Here is a 21,244-nt window from a genome sequence, read left to right as displayed (position 1 = left end):
TATATTTTCTTTCTCTTCCGCTATATTTTTTTTATTTAATTCATTAAATCTGTTAATTATGAGGACCAAAATAATGAATCGTGTTAATTTATTCTCTAATTTTCTTGTTTTTGTTCTGTTATATAAATTCTATTTTATTTGTTTTTGCTCTGAAGGATAAATTCCATTTTCTTTGGGTATTTTTTTTCTGTATTCCAATTAAGTAAAATTAATTTCCTCTAAAATAAATTTTGCTAATTTTTCCGTTTAGTTTACTATATAATAATTTTATTTAAACCAAAACACAACGGTGTAGACATAAAATATCTCTTCCAAAGTTAGGGACCATATTTGGAAACTACCGACCATAAGTATAAAACTACCTGGTATATTTCAAAACAATAATTCCCTAGGAATCGGAATTGGCATCGTACTTGGTATCGGAATTGTTAATCAATATTTTCCTGGAATCGGAATCGTATAAAAATTAGGAATCGTCCCAACACTAGTAAAAATGCAACGGAAATCGACTTTTCTTTCCTTTTTCAATTCGGTACATTATTACATTACGTCAAACTCATCGTTCAGATTACACATGTCAACTTCATTAGGTTTTCGAGTACACTGACAAGATTAGGGGTGTCTATTCCGAAACCTGTTCTTAACACGAGGAGGTTTGTGGTGTCTATTCCGAGACCCGTTTCATTGGAAAAATGAGATGACATATTCATCATAGTTTAAACTGGGCGAGCGCCATTTGACAACCAAATAAAAGAATAAAAGCAACATTGGATTTTTATAAAGTTTTCATTTTTTTTGTGTTTTTTTTTTTTTTCAAACAAATAAATATTTGGAAACGTTCATTTGAAGCAACTTTGAAAGGTCAACAACAAATTAATTTAAATGATTGTTGTTTTCTTTTTTTAACGGGGAAGTGGGTTGTTTTTTTATTTATTTATTTTTTTGTTTTAACGGCAATCGTTCTACAGTTTAAATTTAATCAGGATTTGCACAGAAGGTGCGTCAAATAAAATGGCATCTCCAATTTTGGCAATAAAGGGTAGAAGCACCGTTATTCTTTACATTGTATTCGTTGGGGGGGGGCACAATAAAAAAAAAAACAACTTTCCTCTACTTTCACCTTACTATTTACAGTGTTCATATAAAGCATTCATCTTTTCTTTTTATAATAAAAATTCCGTTTGCAAAAAGAAATGTTTACTGTCAGTTTTCTTTAAAAAAAGAAAAAAGTGCAACTTTTCCTGAAAAAAAGAAAAACCAAAAAAAACGTTCCCCTAACAATTTATGGTAAAAAGGAATCTTTTTTGGAGGAAAAAAAAATTGCAGAAAATATTAAAAGTAAATAAACAATAAAAAATCCTATTTTTCTTGAGGAATGAGTTCCATTTTAACAAACCGAGCCATAGCAACACGTGGCCGGGTACAGCTAGTTTATAATAAAAAAAATAGACGACTTAAGTGCCATCAGTTATAATCCAAACCGAAACCAAAACTTATCAAGAATTCTTGGTAAAATTATTCATGACAAGAAATAGAAGTACATAACAATTAAACAACCCGGATGTAAGCATGACACAGAAAAAACACACACATACTACCATATTAATATACAGATTAGATTACAGTTACATCATGTTACGTATAGGAAAGAGGAGTTAAATCTTTGTCACGCATTGGAAGTTCTTATATATCTGTTTTAAAATAAGTGTGTTCCTTTTTTCAATTGGAAAAATAATTTAAAAAAAAAACATTACGTAACAACAATGAATACATAAATCATGATTAAAAAAGGTTTGCGCAAAACGATCCAAAACTATGTAAACTAGGGAATTAGATTTCTTCTCAATCTTTTTTCTGAAATAATATGGCAAAATTATGTGGATGTTCTTATTTTTATATTTTTAACTTTTCTTTTTCAATTGTAGTATGGGGACTATTGGAATATCTCACGCATTTCACTTGGTTTTTGTTTCACACACATTTTGGATAAAATTGATCGTTGGGCTTAAATTGTATTTCTATTGAAATTCTAAGTTTCCTTTTGAAATGTTTAAAAAGCATAAGTTTGTAAATTATCACTCTTAGCAGTAAATTTGTATGTTCTTTCCACCTCAATACCCACCTTTAAAATGATGACTTTTATAGGTTTTCAGGTATGCAGAAAACGGATATGACATTTTAATTTTGCGCAGATAAGTAATTTTTCGGATATTAAGCCATTATTATACAATGTAATTCCTTATCTTTTCACTGGCACGCATACATTTTTGACAGGATCAATTTGATAAAAACAATCCTTCATTTTAGAGCAGTGAGCATCTTTTTGTTTGTTTTGTCTTAAATATTTAACCCCATGTCTGACTGAAAGGGTCATAAACCACACATAACCGCCTAACAAGTAGGCCTTCTCAAAAAAAAAAAAAATAAATAAAATAAAAAATAATTTATCTCCCATAAAAACAGCTTTAGTTAACTGCCCTAAAATGCTAGAATAAGTTGTAGAAATTTTATTTACATTTTTTCTTCTCTTTTCTTCTTTCTCTTATTCTCCCACTCCCATGCTCTAATTAATTCTATTTCCTCCTCTTGAACAACATGTGATTCCGTTTGGTTCGCTGATTAGACAAGCCACTTTTTTTCCTGCTCAATGGTAAAAAATTCAAATTAAAGGATCAGTTGCTGCAGAAAGTATGTCTTAAAAGAAAGACGGGTTAAATATGTCTAAGTTACCTGACATATTTTGTCGAGGTCTCAGACAAGGAAAAAGAAACCAGAAAGCTTATCGAGGACAATCAACATTTCTGTCTTAACTAAGACATTAAAATTAGTTGTAAATTTGAATTACAGCTAAGAGACATGAATCTTTCTCTCCCTCTATTTCTATTCTTTCGAAAGCTGTTATTTTAAGGACTATTCCTTATAAGCCAGATGGATATATCTTAGCAGCCAGTGAGTTACTAAATTCATTTCTTTAACCTCCCTTTCTTGGATTATAGGTCCAGCTTCTCAATAAAACATGATCTCTCGCTAGTTTGTTTTCTTTTTCAGTTCTTCCTAGAATGTTATGTTATCAAGGTTGTCAAGCTAACAAGCTACGCAGAAATGCCCTTTGTTGAACATAACGAAAAAAATATTTGCATAGTAGGGAAATGGGGATTTACTGTATGTAAAATTTATATGCAGAACTGATTGATTCCTCCTACTCTAAATTCAAAATCTATATTTTTTTCTTTCCGTCAAGTTTTCAGGGGTTTAATTGTAATTACAAAAATAGTGGAATCTCATTGTGTGTGTATATGTGAGAGGGGTAGCAGAGGGCGATAATCTAAAATAATCCCAAATTAACTTTAATTCAATGTTTTAATCGCTGCGGACAAATATTTTGTTTATTTTTCTTACATCAAACCTTTAAGTTTTTAAATATTCGTTTTTTTGTTTTTTTTTAATTTTTGATTTCAATAAATATTTAATAGTAAATAAATAAATACATGAATTCAGTACATATTTATCAAAGTTATGTATACGAAACATACCCGCAGAGAAACGGAATGTTGTTTGCCAAGTTTATTTTGGACCAACAAAAACCATGCAAACTGAGCGAGAGATTCCATTGGTGCTTCATGCTGCAATTGGATGCGTGGTGCAACTACGCTATAATAGTGAAATTTGAAAACAAAAAAAAAATCGGTTTAAAAAAAAAAAAAATGGTATCTACTGACTTTTTGTGTCAATTTCATCTAAAAAGCAATAAAATCTACTTAATTGGCATGTTAGAAGTACTTACATAATTCTACATTATAAAAAAAAAAAAGTAACCTTTTTGTCAAACTTTTACAAAAAACACTCAACTAGCTATAAATACTATTTACGATTTCCCGCACTCTCTATTTGTGCCTAAATCAATGCTGTTACAATTTGTTATTGTGCAGAGGGAGACAACTCTCTTTTACTAAGAGATTCTTTATTTTTTTTTTTTATCTCATAATTTAGGACGCTCAAACTAATGATATTTTTATTAAATCAAAACATTAAAAAAAGCTGTGACAATTTTTTGTTACTGTAACAAAGTTGAAAACATTAATAATACAAAATGTAGTCTTTATGTATCTATTAAGCATCTATTATATAATGCAAATAATCAATATTTCTCAATCATTTGAATCAAACATTCGAGCAGATAACAAAGAAACACATTTGTATTATTCGCACTGGACTACTATTCTTATATTGATTGTCATATTCACAATGTTTTGGCCGATGTAATCTTTGACTTTCTGCAGATGCATTTTATCCAACTTGAGCCCATGCGGAATTTCGGTTGAACTCGTGGCATGATAGTTAAAAGCGTTGATTAACAATTAGGGTACTTATGCACTTATGTTACCATGCTGAAATAATGTTATTATTTAGAAAACCATTCTTAAGATCGGGAAGAGGAGGGTGTTTTGTAATTATTCTGTACTTTTTTACCCAACACTTTAATCAAAAACATGTCATAAAACTTGAAAATACTGTTTTTTAACAAATAGCACGGTAACATAAGTGCATAAGCATCACAATTAGTTTTAAGTGATGACAATCACCTAGAGTTGAAGGTTCATTTTATACTAGAAGCGATAATAATAAAAATAACAAATTAACACAAAATGGAAACAATCTATGGTACTTATGCAGAATAACATTTAGAAATTTATTCTTAATATGAGGAAGAGAGATTTTATGGTGCTTATGCAGTTTAGCAAATATATTAAAAAACAAAAAAACAAAAAAAAATATGATGTGCATGCCCGTTATGGAATGAAGTTGTCATAAAAGAAAAATCAAATGAGAATCACCTTCCCCATACTTTTTATAGTATGTTTTAGTATGTAGTGTAGTTTTCGAGGTTAGGTTATGAACAAGTCTTCTTTTTTAGAACTGTACACCTATGGAATTGTCTTCCGTTTTCCTGCTTTCCAGCTGACTACAATATGGTTGTCTTCAAGTCTAACATAAACAAGTTTTTGATGAGCTGTTCCATATAAGTTAACAAATTTACTGAATTTCCATTACTAATGATTACTATATTGTCCAATTGTCTACTGTACACTCTTTAACACTTATCCCCGAGAAGCATCTTGGTCTTGATAAGTGGTGATGCCTATGTAAAAAAAAACAAAAGGATGTTTATTCCAAAAGCCGTTCTTAACATGGAGAGGTTGTAGGTATTTATACCAGGGTGGTGAAGTCGGATGGTGAAAGTCCAACTCCAACTCCTTGAATTCCTAGAATGCCGACTCCCGACTCCTTGGCCCCTATGTGGAAATCTATTCTGCAGATCCATAATATACCAACCTCCCACACCTATTCAGCATTTTATAATTACTTTTCATGTATATCATTTTTGACATTTAACATTCACTTATATGATAAATATACTCACATATACACTCTAACAGCTCTATTTATTTATTTATTTATTTAACGTTAACTCATAACAAGGCATATCACCACGTGGACGAAAAAGGCTACTTTTTGGAACCATGTCTAGGAAAGGTTAGCAAGATGTCGGTTTATGCTACATTTAAACTTCTACATAGCAGTACGACCAGGAAAGCAGGTAGCAGGAAGGGAATTCCAAAGTCCAGCTGTTCAATGGAAGAAACTATTAGAATAGAAAGCTTTTTGACATCTAGGGACCTCAAAAGTGAAGGTGTGAGATCTCATTGCTGAACGGGTTTGTTGGGAGATATGTATGGAGTACAAGTGCAACGAGTTCATCAGAACACATTCCATTAAAACATGCACAGGGATGCAACATTGTGACGATGGGACAAGAGCTGGAGCTTAGTTGATAAAGTGGGACAGATTAGATTGACAACTATTTTTTGGAACCTATCCAAGCTGGAGAGGCTAGTGGTATATCCACCAGCCCAGATGTAGCAACAATACTCCATGCATGAGTGAATGGTGGCCTTGTAGAGGTACGAGAGACTTTCAGGTGTGAGTAGTCTTCTAGCTCGATAGAGGGAACCCAACATCTTTGCAGCAGTCTTCGCAATGTCCTCTATGTATTTGTTCCAGTTCATATTGCCCACAAAGTAAAATATGGTAAAATAGTCCCCAAAAAGGAGCTTGAAGGTAGAATTCTCAGGTAGGGTGTTATTTTTTATCAATGTAGGCTGTTTGAGAGGTGTCTTGTAATTGTTAAAGGAGAGCATCTTAGTTTTCCTAGAATTAAATGTTACCATCCATTTGCGTCCTCATTCAACTATGGTCTGGAGATCATTTTCTAATGATTTGGGCATTACTATCCAAGGAGAGTGCTGCATCTATACTATCAGAGACATGATCGATTAGGGTACAATCCTGACTTGAGGAAAAACAGCAGAGAAAATATAAGTAATGCAGTGATGAAATGTTAGCCGAAAGCACTTAAAAGCTTGGTCACCCGATTCAAGATTTTTCTCTCTAAGGAAGGATGCTACGAATATAGACTCTAAGCGCGTGCATACATCTATCTGATGCTCAAGATCAGAGGAGAGAGAATTAGAGAGAACTTTGTCATTTACGGCCTTTGATGTGTTAGTATAGATGTCAACGAATGATTTAAGTATGTGTTTTGGGAGGTCATTGATGTAGATCAGGAAGAGAGTTGGACTCAGGATGGACCCCTGAAGGACTCCAGCATTAATACTGTGGACCTCTGATTTCTGCCCATCAACCACTACTCTTATGAACCTATCGGAGAGAAATGATTTAATGATTGAGAAAACATTTCCAGTAATACCATAGCTGGAAATCTTGTGAATAAGGCCCTTATGCCATACCTTATCGAAGACCTTCGATATGTCAAGAGCAATTGCCCTGGAAAGGAAACCTTTGTCAATAGATTCACTAATCCTGTGTGATATAACCGTTAGCACATCTGCGGTAGATCTTGCAGAGCGGAAACCATATTGCATGTCACTAAGAAGGTTATTTCTGTTGAGGTGGTTGACTACTTCTTTATTTAATATGGATTTCAACAACTTACTCATGACATACAGGAGACTTATTGGTCTGTACTGAGAGGGAGATGACTTTTCACCTGAATTCTTAAATACAGAGCATACTGATGAGGTTTTCCAGGGTGTTGGAAAGCACTTCTCCTTAAGGCAACGCTTAAACAGTTTTGTAAGTATGTGGGCAAGTTCTGGTTGGAGATTGACAAGCTTCTGGGCTTGACCTTTACTCCTGACCTGAAATGGAACACGTACATCAAGTCTATTGCCAAGGTCGCTGGAAAAATGGTAGGATCCTTTTACCGCTCCAGAAGATATCTCACTGCTGGTGCAATTCTCTATCTATATAAAAGCCAAGTACATCCAAGGATGGAGTACTGTTGCCACATCTGGGCAGGAGCTGCTAAAAACAGCCTATCCTGCCTTGACAGAGTAAAAAATAGGCTTCGTGGCTTAGTGAGAAATGCCCTTTTCTCTTCCCTGCAACCTCTCTCCCACAGGAGAGACGTTGCGAGCCTCTCTGTTTTCCATGGCAAGTGCTCGTCTGAGCTCCAATCTCTGGTCCCCCTTGCCAATTTTTCACGAGGAGCCCCCCTCTAGCTGAAACCACTGTCAAAGATTTTCCCCACTCTTTATCTGTGCAAAAACAAAAACGTACATTCCATGAACAAAGCTTCTTTGTTAGAAGTGCACGCCTGTGGAACTCTGCTCTGTCCGCCTGTTTCCCACCTGACTACAACCTGGATGTCTTCAAGTCTAACAAAACAAATTCCTGATGAACCGCCCCCTTAAGTAAGACACTTTGTCAAATCTCAACACTAACGTACTATATACGCAATAACCCTTATCCCCGAGTGGCTTCCAGGCCTTGATAAGTGGTTACCACCTTATAAAAAAAAAAAAGAATGCGAGAGAGTTGTATGTTCAGTCCGTTAAGTCCAAAGCATCGGCTTGGTTACCACCATTTTGGCAAATAGCAAACAGAATCCTGAACAGAATCATGTGCTCTATCCCAACCATCATCAATGGACCTGAGGTAATCTTGTCAGCATCAGATAAAGCCAAACTCTTTGCCAAGAACTTTGCAACTAATTATACCCTATGGAACTAAGGCCGTCAACCCATCGTATTTCCTCTTTTATCAAAAAAACACTATGCGACATACAAATATCTGTGCGTGATGTTGCCAAGCTAATCAAAAACCTTGATTCCACTAAAACAACTGACCCTGATGGCATTTCAGTTATAGTGCTGAAAACGCTTCAACCAGAATGAATTCCCATACTTACAAAGCTGTTTAATTACTTCCCAACACCCTGGAAAACAAAAAAGTGTGCCCTGTATTCATAAATTCAGGTGATCGGTCATCTTCCTCTCAGTACAGGCCAATAAATCTCCTGTGCGTCATAAGTTGCTGGAATCCGTGTTAAATGGAGAAGTAGTTAACAATTTCAGCAAAAATAGCCTTCTTAGTGACATGCAATATGGTTTCCGGTCTGCTAGATCTACAGCAGATGTGGTAATGGTTATATCTCATAGGATTAGCGAATATCTCAATGGAGGCTTCCTTTCTAGGGCAATTGCTCTTGAGATATCAAAGACCTTTGATGGGGTATGGCATAAAAGCCTACTTAACAAGATCTCCAGCTACAGTATAGCTGGAAATGTTTTCTCAATTATTAAATCCTTTCTCTCTGATAGGTTCATAAGAGTAGTAGTTGATGGGCAGAAATCAGAAGCTCACAGTATTAATGCCAGAGTCCCTCAGGGGCCCATCTTTGGCCCAACTCTCTTACTGATCTACATTAATGATCTAAATATACCCTAAGATCATTCAAAGACATTTATGCTGATGACATTATTACCATCTATGTTAACACATCAAAGGCCGTAAATGACCAAGTTCTGTGATTCTCTCCTCTCTGATCTGGAGCATGTGGTGCAATGGGGAAAGAAGTGTCTGGTTAATTTTCATGCATCTAAAACCAAGCTTCTATCTTTATATCACCAATGCTCTGATCTATCTGGCATCAATTGAAATGAATGGCTCTTGTCTTGAGGAGGCTCCATGTTTTGACAAGCTTCTGGGCTGGAAAAATGGTGGGATCCTTCTAGTGCTCCAGTAGATATCTCACTGCTGATGTAATTCTCTATCTAAGTAAGAGTCAGGTACATCCACAGATTGAGTACTGTTGCCACATCTGGGCTGGAGCTGCTGGAAAACTCTTATCATGCTTCGACAAAGTTCAAAATAGACTTTATAACCTGGTGGGGGTGCTCTTTTCTCTTCCCTACAACCTCTTTCCTACAGAAGAGGCGTTACGAGCCTGTCTTTACTCTATCACTATTTTCATGGCAGGTGCCTGTCTGAGCTCCAATCTATGGTCCCTCCTCGCCAAACTTTCATGAAAAACACCATCTAGCTGAAACCACTATCAATAATTTCCCCCACTCTTTTTCTGTACCTAATCCTAAACGTAGATTACATGAACAAAGCTTCTTTCTTAGAACTGCACGCCTGTGGAACTCTCTTCTATTTCCCTGCTTTCCAGCTGACTACAATTTGATCATATTCAAGTCCAACATAAACAAATTCTTGATGAGCCATCTCCTTAAGTAATCAAATTTACCAAATTTCCACTACTAACGATTACTAGGATATTGTGCTATTGACTTTTGTACACTCATTAACCATTATCCTCGAGTGACCTTTGGGCCTTGATAAGTGGTGACTCCTATGTAAAATAAAGGAAAAAGCTATAAAGGGTTATAGTGTCATGGGTGCCGTCTTATTGACTTATGCCCGTTATTTTTTGGGGTGTGGGAGATAAGATTGTAATTCTAGATTGATGGTTGTACAAAAAAAAAATACCAACTGCAGAATACTGGTTAAAATTATAGGGGGGGGGGGGGATATGATTCTTGTTCAGGTCCACCGAAAAAAAAAAAAAAGAAGAAAAACTTAATTTGATCAAGTATTCTTTAACACACAAACAAAAATAAAAAAACAGCAAAAAATTGCATAAGTACATATGTTTGGTTTTTTTAACTACTCTATATTTTCACTTAACCATTTAATAGACAAAAGATACCGTAAAAACTTGAAGATCCTATATAAAAAATGCACAGTACTTTCTCTGCATAAGTACCCATCTATTCCGGCACTGTTTTACAGTTTGTCATTCTTCTGTTGGCTTTAGCGTCGTAAATTATGATGTGAAAACAGAAAGGATTCTCTTAATAGTCGTGTAAAGACATTTTGTATTACTAATGTTTTCAACTTTGTTACATTAAAAAAATTCATAGCAGGTTTCTTTTTTTAATGTTTTAATTTAATAAAACATAAGGATTTGAGCATCCTAAATTATGGGATAAAAAAATGAAATCTCTTAATCAAAGAGAGTTGTCTTCCTCAGAACAATGGCAAATTGTAAAACAGCGTCCCTAAATCTAAACGCAGATTTCATGAACAAAGTTTCTTTCCCATAACTGCCCACTTGTGGAACACTATTCCGCTGGTCTGCTTCTCGGCTGAATACAACATAGTAGCCTTCAAATCCAATGTAAACAAATTCTTATTGAACCGTCTTCTGAAATAATCAAATTCTACCCAATTTACATCATTAACAGTTACTACACTACCACCTTACATTCATTAACCCATATCCTCGAGTGGCCTTCGGGTCTTCATAAGTGGTGACTCAAGTAAAATAAAATAAAATAAAAAACGCGTGTTTTTTTAAAAAAAAAAAACAAAAAAAAACACTCGCTATATTTCTTTGGAAAGACGTGACATAATAACAAGGGAAATAACTCAGTTATGCTAAAAAACAAGGCACTGTATTTTAAAAAATTGGTAATAGTTACACGCTATTTACTTCCCTGTGAAAGTCTCCGGTGTTTTTTAGCCCAAACTTTTATTTTCGCTGATTTTCGTCAAAAACAATTTTTTTTTCTATCTTATCGCTTTTCTTACTTTTTTTTTCTTTTTTTTTTTTTATAAATATATTCATGTCGAGATCATTGGTTTGCTTTGAAATTCAATATAAAAAATTTCGAATTTCGCAATAATAGTGAAGTTGCACCGAACGCATTTATACTTTACCTGATCGCGTTGAGCAGCTTTATAAGCAGAACGCCTTAAAAATCTAATGCCGTGTCTTTTCTTAAACTTGTGTAGCCATCCTTCCGAATATGAGCAGTTAGTTTTTAAATTGAGTTCCTTGTGATATATTTTCGCTTGTCTGGTGATGATCATCCCGTTTAATGGCTTCTGTGCTTTTCGACGTTGACGAACCCATTCCATCAATAAGCGATCATGATAAACATTTTTGGGTCGATGCAGGGTCTTCCTGTGTTCCATCAAGTTTCGCTCGTCACTTTCGCTATAGAACGTTAAGAGCCTGTCTTTCTTTTTCTTCAAGTCGTAGATGGTCGTGGTGCCAACGCCAAACTCTGCCATTAAATTCTTCACACTGACACCGCTTTCAAGTTTCTCTAAAAGTCGCACTTTCTCAATTATCGGTAAACTGATACGTTTTCTCTTTTTCTGGTTTTCCCTACAGTTCGGCAGCATGGTAGCATTTACAGACACCTGAAACATTCTCTTCATGTTCAACGATACTGTCTTTTTTAGTAACAGAATTTAAGACGATTTTGTTAATTCAAATTCACGCACGCGCACAAGATACGATGTCGCCATGACAACCGACTGTCGAGAAACAATATGGATCCAGATTAATTGAGGGATTGGTGTCGGTGCTTGTTTACATTTGTCAGCTTTTAAACCAACACATTTCAGGTGAAAACAGTATTACGCACTTACGTGCCATGACAAAATTAGTATAAATTCCAAAAACGTGCGCGTTAAGCTAGGATCGACGGATTGATTGTTTTGGTGCTAATGCACTGCACCGCACTATTTTTTAAATAGTATTTTCAAGTTTAATTAAATTTTTATGATATCTGTTTTTATTAAATTGTACGATTAAAGTACAGAATAGGTACAACCCCCCTCTCCATGTTAAGAATGGCTTTTTAAATAATAACCTTGTTATTTCAGCACGAATCAATAAGTGCACTAAATTCAATTGTAAGGTTAAAGTACAGAATAGGTACAAAACACCCTCCTCTCCCCATGTTAAGAATGGCTTTTTAAATAATAACGTTATTATTTCAGCATGGATCACTCTCTGCATGAGTACCAAAAAAAACATAAAACTTTAATTAAACGTGGAAATACGATTTAAAAAATATCGCGGATCACTCTCAGCACTGCATCAGCACCCATTTTTTTTTTTAAATATGTCGTTTTAAGCAAAAACAATATTACATACTTACTTTTCCCGTCGAAAATAGTAATGTATCCAAAAATTACGAAAATTCATAGTGTTTTTATTTAAAAAAAAATGTATCGCTATAGGCTACAAATATCGGTGTAATCTAAATTTTCCGAGTTATGTCCTATGTGTAGCCTCTTCGTTTATTTTATAACATCTAAGACTAATGCAATTTTATCAATTGTTCGTAAAAATTGCTTTTTACTATATATAACTTTCTACTCAATGAATTGTTGAATATATTACTATTTACGACATGGCAATTAAGTAGGTAATATTGTTTTTGCTTAAAATGACATATATATAAAAAAAATCTATTTGTCGACTCCATCTTAACAAACCTTCGTCAGATGGTAACCGCGACGTATAGGAACTCTGAATGTCCTGACTGCATTCACTGCAATAACAGCTTTCCATAATTGTTGTCGTCTCACCGGGCCCGTGGCGCAGTTGATAAAGACGTTGAATCTCTACAGTTCCAGATGAGAACTGTCTGAAGATAGCAGTTTCAATCCTACCCAAAGCCGACCAGAGGCTTACTTGGCCAAAAACGTGGTGAGACGACGTGACAACACTTATAGGAAGTCCGTAATTGCAGTGAATGCAGTCAGGAGAGTTCCTATCTGTCGCGGTTACCACCTGACGAAAGCCAGAGGAATAGTTGGCCGAAACGTCGTGAAACAACTAATAAAAGATGAGGATAATAGTCCGCAATAAATAAAAATTAATAAATAACACTCATCTCAATGAATTCCAATTAAATATAATTAAATACACGTATTGAACAAAAACTTGCCTTGAAGTTGCAATTAAAAAAAATTTAATATTGTTTTTTTTTTAATAGCATTTTTTGTAATTAAAAATTTAATAATTTTTAAAAGATTAAAATGATTAAAATTCCATTATTTCAAAATATTCCGTTACAACATGGATTTTTAATTAATTGTGTTTAAATTTTTGGAAAAATATTTTTTAATATAAACATGACTCTAAGGACTCTTGCTAGCTATATTATCGCCAAATTAAAATCGATTAAAAAATATCATTGCACAAATATTAAACATTTTATAGACGACTCGCATATTTGTTTGTCTCTTTTTACCAAACAAAAGTATGGAAGCCGGTAGTTAACGAAATGAACACTCGTACATATTTAATAAAACCGTATTTAATATTTGTTAATGTACATCACATCATTTATCATTAAAATGTGTAAATCTTAAAACCTAAAAAAATCATAACAAAGTTAATTGCAGTTTGAAGAAGATAAACAAACGTTTTAAAAAATCATTAAGTCGCTTCTGCTTTTCCTTAGTTTGTACAGTTAAACACAAGTCTGGCGTCACGGAATTATGCGGTCGTTTTTTCACATTCGTTTGGCAATGCCTTAGGCCCACCATCTTTAAACGTCTGGGTTATTGTGGCTTATTTATTTTGATTATTTAAAATACTTCTCGCACATCATCTGCTGGATCATTTTTTTTGTAATTTTTGGAATTTATACTAATTTCGACATGACATCTAAGTACGTAATAATGTTGTCACCTGAAATGCGTTGGTTTAAAAGATCACTAATGTAATCAAACATGGTGCCATATCAGGTGAGAAAATAATCATAATAACAAAAACAAAACTTACCGAGTTTGGACGAGGTAATTATCCTTCAAATAGCACATGCTTCAACAGAAATATTATCAATATTTTGTTTTGAGAATGGGGAGAAAACACGTTTGGATAAAAAAAAAAAATTTTTTTTTTTTAATTCACCAGAATTGTATAAAAAGAAAATATTATCGGAGAGAAATTGACTTTTACTAGTCCCGATTTCGATTTTGTTTTGATGAATGACGAGATCTTATGATTACGATGTTGAAATGATCACAGTCCTAAGCAGTTTCTTTGAAACTTTGAGTAAAAAGAGTATAGGCGGTAAAAAAGTAAAGAAATAAAAGGATTATGACACGAGAAGCGTTTCGAAGTTCAAATCAATAGCAGTAATAAAAAACTCACAAATTCTAACACTTTTGCGTTTTGAGCGATACAAAAAAAACCAAAAAAACCGACCATAATTCCAGGGTAATAAAAAAAATGCAACGTAAAGATGTGTAGTAAAACGAAATAAATTCTTAAACAATTTAAAAATATTGGGTGCTTCTTGTGTAGTTTAGCAAACATATTAAAAAACGAAGATAAAGAAAAATCGGTGCTAATGCACTTACTGATCCGATCCGCGCTATTTTTTAAATCGTATTTCCAAGTTTAATTAAAGTTTTATGTTTTTTTTTATTCAATTATAAAGTTAAAGTACAGAATATGTACAAAACACCCTGCCCATGTTAAGAATGGCTTTTTAAATAATAACGCTATTATTTCAGCAGCACGGATCAATAAGTGCATGCTGCAATGCTGCATGAGTACCGAATAATCTTTATGATGTATGTACCTGTTACGAAATGAAGTTCTCATTTTAAAAATACCGCTTAACTTGATCAAGTGTTTTTTTTTTTTTACAGAGCAAAATCAAATTTTAGTGAGACCACTCGCGACGCAGCTAACTTGGCAATTTCCAGCTACAAGATGAGAGGGGGGGGGGTAACCAAAGGGGAGATAACTCTTTCTAACTCTTGAAGTTTGTCAAAACGCACATGAAGGTCTAATAATTTTATGATTAAATTTTAAAACAATTGCTGAAAAAAAAAAAAAGAAAAAGAAAAAGGAATAACTAAAATTATTCAAAATTGTAAAAATGATCTCGTCAAATTTTGGCAAACTTCAAGAATTAGATGGAGTTATCTTCCCTGCCCCCCCTTCTTCATAGTTGTAAATTGACAAGATGGCTGTGTCGCGATCGGTCTCGCTAAAAATTTTATTTTCCTCTATTAAAAATAAAAAGAAAAGAAAACCTACTTAATCAAAATGATGTCTGGTAGTGTTCTTAGATATGTTTTGTACAGAAATTCATCCAATAAATTATCGAAAGTCGGAAAAAAATCCACTCTTAAAAATAGTTTTTATCTTTTATAGATAAAAAAGAATAATTTTTACAGAGGAACATTTTACATTACACCAGCAAAGGGAGATAACATTTCAGCAAATCATTTCTTTAAATAAAAACAAAATAGATTTATTATAATCTGGAGATATAGCTTAGTGGTAGAGCATTCGACTACAGATCGAATAGTCCCCCTGTTCAAGCCTGGGTGTACCTCACCGTTTTATTTAAATTTTTTCTTATTAATGAGTTCAATTTACAAGAAAAGAAGCGGTATCATTTAAAATCGCCGCAAATCATTTCTTGGTTTGCATATTTTAAAACTAAACATTAATCAGAATTTACTTTTCCAGGGCAGTCATCATCAATCCCAAATATTAGCTGACATGATAGTGTAAACAAACACAGACGGGATTTTATGAATGACATTATCATTATTATTTTTTAATTTTTTTTGCGAATTAGACCACCAGGCAAATTATTCCTCATAATATATAATACTCAATAGAGGATTGACTTTAACAATACATTTGTATAAATTAAAGTATTATGTTTAAGCATATTGCACAACCGGGCAATGCCAGGCTGTGAGCTAGTACATATATATTTCTCCAAAACCTCCAGCCTTGATGGTGGAGAGACTAAAACTTGCTGCTATGGTTTCAAATGATCTGAAATAACAGCAAGGGGAGACTTGATTTCAAATATTTCTCATATGTTATATCTTCCCTCTTTTAGAAATAGGGTACGGTTATGACTATCCCCAGTATCAAATAATCCTTATACACTGTGAAATTTACTTTATGTATGAAACCCAAAGAGGGGAGATATAATATAACAAATATTTGGAATCAAGTCTCCCCTTGCTGTTATTTCAGATCATTCGAAACCATAACAAAAAGTTTTAGTCTACCCTCCATCAAAACCAGAGGTTTTGGGGAAATATTAGATATTTTGTAATTCATATGCAAAACTAGGAAAACAAATGATTATAATTGAAACATTTTATGGCTGTAAAAAAAGTGGCAAAAATAGGCTTTGGATGATGGATGATCCCCTTAATGTGTGATCTTAAGGGCAAATGTCACATAGCCCACTACACAATTTAGGTCATTATCTTTCCAACGAGTCTTCATTTGTTAAATTCTGATCAATAATCGCCGAGATTTGGAACTTATAAAATTGACAAAAAAAGGTGATATATACATTTAGCAAAAATGGTAATCAGTAAAAACCTAAAGAAAGTGCTCAATACTATTGCAGAACAAATATATTTTTATTACTGTTTTATCTGCTTAGTTACACATGTTTCGGTTACCGAATCCTATCAACGACCCAGTAACTTCATCAGATTTTACAGAAATGGTTATTATGATTGGAAAAACGATATTAGAAGAAGCAAAAAAAAAAAAAAAAATGTGTATATATATATATATATATATATATATATATATATATATATATATATATATATATAATGTGTGTGTGTGTGTGTGTGTGTATATGTGATACATTTGGCACTAAACTCGCCTAGTTAATTATACTTACTTATATATCCCACTTTTATTTAATTTTATTTATTTATTTTTTTTTTTCTATTTTCTTCTATCTTATACCCACTGGATTTATACAATTACTTAGCGAATATTATTCCATTTCTTTTACTATCATCAGTATCATTATTATTATTATTATTTTATTTATATCCTCTTACATGCATATTTTTATGATTTTATATTTATTCAATCCATATTTGGCAATTTTTTAATTTACTTGATTTCTTAGAGACCTTTTACAGTCAATGCATTTAAATAGGCAAATGCACTTAAGTTGGATGTAACTAAGCTTGCTTTGAGAGGACACATCTTAGTTGCTGTGAACAATATCCCCCCCCCCAATCCACATAGATCTTTAACATGTCAAACTCCATATGACATATATCCAGCAATTAACCACGACAGTCCAACAGTCTGCTAGTGAGCACCACCTCTTTGACTGCTTGTCTTTCCCTCTCTCCCTTTAGTTCTTATCTCTCTTTCTTTCCCCCTACCCTCGCCTTCAGAGTCTTACGCATCTTACGCCCTTCCCTTCTTTTCCACCTTCTCCTTCTATTCCCCCTCCCTCTATTCCTATACGTGTGTTTGAATATTTTAAACTCCACCTCGCCACTTACCACCTTCTAATGTTTATTAAATCCTAAAACTTAAATATTGTCGAATTAGAATTGAAATCCCCCCTCCCCTCACCCCATGGGTCTTGATACGATTCGGTAACCGAAACATGTTTAACTAAGCAGATAAAACGGTCATAATAATAATAATAATAATAATAATAATAATAATAATAATAATAATAATAATATATATATATATATATATATATATATATATATATATATATATATATATAAATTGAATATTGAGATGCTCATATCTTTGGTTCTATGGGACGAAACTACATGAAAATTTGCAGTTTTTCAAGATTATAATACTGTTCTATGATTAAAATATCATGACAATTGGTAAAAAAGAGCCTATATTTTAAAATCAATAAAATATGCCCAAATTTGCTTACATTTGTATATATAGTGTTCTGCAAGTCAGCTTCAGTTTTGCTGCTTCAATTGTCTCCCCAGTGCCCTTGCCAGGCCTCTAATATGTATATATTAGTGTTGGGACGATTAATCAGAATCGGAATCGGAAAAATCAGAACTTTTCAGGGTATCAGAATCGGAAAAAATACTCTAGTTTCCGATTCCATAACTGATTCCTTAAAAAACATGTTAAACTTAATTTTACATTGTTGGCATTTAAGATAAAATGATGATCATTTATCGTTTTTAAGTACCTAGTGATATTAAAATCTATATTTATAATAACATAAAAAAATGGCTACTTATGCCAAAAAAAGAAAATGAAAATTTTTGGCTTTTGCCGTGTCATTGACAAAGCTGACAAAAAAACTTTAATGAATTAGTCGCCTTTGGGCGCCAGTGCTTCTTTGATTTCGGCATCTCCTGTCTGTTAGTAGTGTTTAACTTGTCATAAAAGCAAATTTTTAATATGCTGATAAAGGCCATAAACTAAATAAAGTAATAAACGATTCATGGTTATCAGCTAAGTTTATATTATTTCCACTGATGCACAGATGGAGATTGAAAGTATCTCTGCCAACAAAAATGTAAGTGCATAATTTTTTTAAATGATTGAAATATATACTTTACTAAAATATATTTCGTTTCATATTTAACCTTATATTTTCATGTAAATATAAAAGTTAAGTGGATTATTTTACTATATAAAAAATTAGTATTTTTGTAGTAGTATATGAAAGTCTTCAACAAATCCCTCTAAGCAAAAGTGAGATTACGTATGAACACTCTGAAAAATTTGTCGAGGAAGAAAAACATGAATTCTTTTTGAATTTAAGAGTTTCACATAACGTAAGAGATGACTCGAATTTCTGAGCTGTTCCAGTGTTTTAGGGCAGTTTTCTTGACATTTTGAGAGGAGGTGTTAAAATTAACTTTTTAAAATGATTGAGTGTGATTTTACTTTCATTCCAGTCAGACATGGGGTTAGCGGCAAAAAATTAAATTTATAGAAGAAACTAATCCCCCATCCCAAATTCTCAAATTATTTTTTTCCGTTTTTTTTCTGTCAAGTTTTTTTTTTTAGAATATTCAGTCACCATAATCACCTAAAAAGTAGAAACTCATTTTGGAAGGCAATTATTTAGTTACGGGTGTTATTACAGTGCCCGGAAAATCGCCTATGGAAAACTCGTTCATTTTTGCTAGGTAGAAAAACTGGCCCATTATTGAACAAATATCGATTGAAAACACATTTTATGACCGTTCTTGAAGGAGATATTGTTTTTAAAAGAGAGTACACACCTCATAATAGTTTTTTTTTAAAGTATTTTTACTTGTTTACTGTTGTTTTAAAAAAAATAAAATCGATTTGGCGGACATACATAATTGAGGTCCCTATAGCAAAATACACATCAGCTCTGATGTTGTACGTAGTTTGTTCAAGGGAGCTATCATTATTCCGAAAAGGAAATAAATTTTGGCATGAGTGGCCTTGTTTTTTTATTATTATACTTTTTTATATAGATATTTGGCGGGGAAGGGGGGTGTTTTTTGTTTTGGGGATGGATACTTTTTTTTTTTTGTTTCGATAGATATTTTTTTCTCGCCGTATTTTTTTTTCTTTTGGATGGATATTTTTTGTTTGGCCATGTTTTTTTGGTGGGTGAGCGGGGATGGATAAAAATTTAAATTTGGCTTGAACTTTGCGATTTTCGGATTATTTTGTTATTGATTTTTTTTAATCAGATTTAACGGTGTGGGGGAGGGGGTATGGGCACATGTTCCAAGCATTTAAAAACATTAGAATTAGAAACAGTTCAAACATTGTGGGTGGCACTTGAACCCTAAAAAAATCACGGTAACATAAGTGCATAAGCACCAACATTGTTTTTGTTTTCATTTTGTTTGTTAAATTCGGTTAAAAAAAAAAAAAATTAACAAAATAATCCTAAAATCGCTAAGTTCAAGCCAAATTGAATTTTTTATTTTTTATGTTTGAATAAAAAATAATTATTAAAACAAAAACAGTAGTGTTCTCGTCGAGTAGGTTTTTTTTATTCAAGAAAATAACAGGTACTCATAAAGGTTTTTGTTTATCGCTACAAGTGCTAATCTAGACCTGAACCAATTTTCCTGTTAATAACTACCTATAACTATAATCTCTGGCCAAAAATAATATCCCCCCCCCCCCAAAAAAAAAACACGACCAAACAAAAAATATCCATCCAAAAAAAAAAAAACACGGCCCCAAAAAATATCCATCCCAAAAAAAGCAATATAACAAAATAATCCAAAAAGTGCAAAGTTAAAGCCAAAATAAAAAAAAAAACAAGGCCACACACGCTAAACTTCTTTCCTTTTCAGAATAATAAATGCTCCCTCAGACGAACTGTGTGCAACATCAGAGCCGATGCATATTTCGCTAAAGGGGCCTCACTCGTGTACATCAGCCATCGATTTTTCTGAGTGTTTGTTTTGTACCTTGTTTGCTAAGTTTTCAGTGGTTTAACTTATTTTAAAGCGTTTATTCAGTTAAAATAAATAAGTAGTGTCGAGTGTCATGTGAGAACAAGAAAAATGTCTGACGCGAGGAAATCGCATCTTGGGAGTTTCGATAATAGTACAAAAATAGAAGAGTTTGTATTGTTATACACAGAGGTAGAAAAAAGTTGCCAAAAAAAAAATATATATATATATAACAAATAAATGTTACCAAAGGCAAGATAAGTTACTTTTCTATCTAACTGGATAAGATTTTAGTGTTTTTATTTAATGTAAAATGTATATTCAGTTCGAAAAGCAAGTAATGTTGAAGCTGCTGGAGAACATAATCACTTCAAAATAAAAAATAAAACAAAATGGTGATAGAAACGCACCCAATAAATGTTACTGTGACATTTATTGGTTGGGTTTCTACCACAATTTTGACAACTTTTTCGAATCCATGTGTACAATAAAAGTCCATTAATGTCGCCCGCTGTTTCGAATTCAGATTAGGGGCATGTGAGCAAGAAAAGCGAAAGTAGAAATCAGGAAAACCAAAAGTATTATAGGGGATGTAGTCTCTTTTTTTAACAGAATAAACACTTTAAAATAAGTTAATATACTAAAAACATATCCAACTAGGTAAAAAAAAAAAACAAACACTTTGAAAAGTCAATTTTATATTTTATAAACCAACAGTAAACAAGTAAAAATATATTTTTAATAATTTATGGGTGTAGTCTCTCCTAAAAACAATACCTCCTTCAAGAATGGTCATAAAATGTGTTTTCAATTGATATTTAATTCAATAATTTTTTTTTTTTTTACAAGGTAGTCACTACTTAGCAAGGCC

At 33.0% G+C, this 21,244-nt stretch overlaps 1 protein-coding gene across 3 annotated transcripts in view; it reads right to left on the bottom strand.

Annotated features, from left to right (window-relative positions):
* LOC145303495 (uncharacterized) overlaps window positions 1–21,244 on the bottom strand; it is a 94,047-nt gene that overhangs the window by 63,706 nt on the left and 9,097 nt on the right. Inside the window, exon 1 of one of the 3 annotated variants that reach the window (XM_080144921.1) lies at window positions 11,089–11,873. The exons of the other annotated variants lie outside the window; for them this stretch is intronic. Within the exon in view, the coding sequence (XP_080001047.1) occupies window positions 11,089–11,595 (507 nt within the window). The 5' untranslated portion in view covers window positions 11,596–11,873. Of the gene's footprint in view, window positions 1–11,088; window positions 11,874–21,244 lie in introns of those variants that run through there. 3 annotated transcript variants of the gene reach the window in all.

This window comes from Euprymna scolopes, chromosome 19, assembly GCF_053919585.1.
Source record: "Euprymna scolopes isolate OS-2025 chromosome 19, ASM5391958v1, whole genome shotgun sequence".
In the NCBI taxonomy this organism is placed as follows: domain Eukaryota; kingdom Metazoa; phylum Mollusca; class Cephalopoda; order Sepiida; family Sepiolidae; genus Euprymna; species Euprymna scolopes.
The sequence above is the reverse complement of the archived record's forward strand: the minus strand, read 5'-3'. Positions and strand labels throughout refer to the sequence as shown.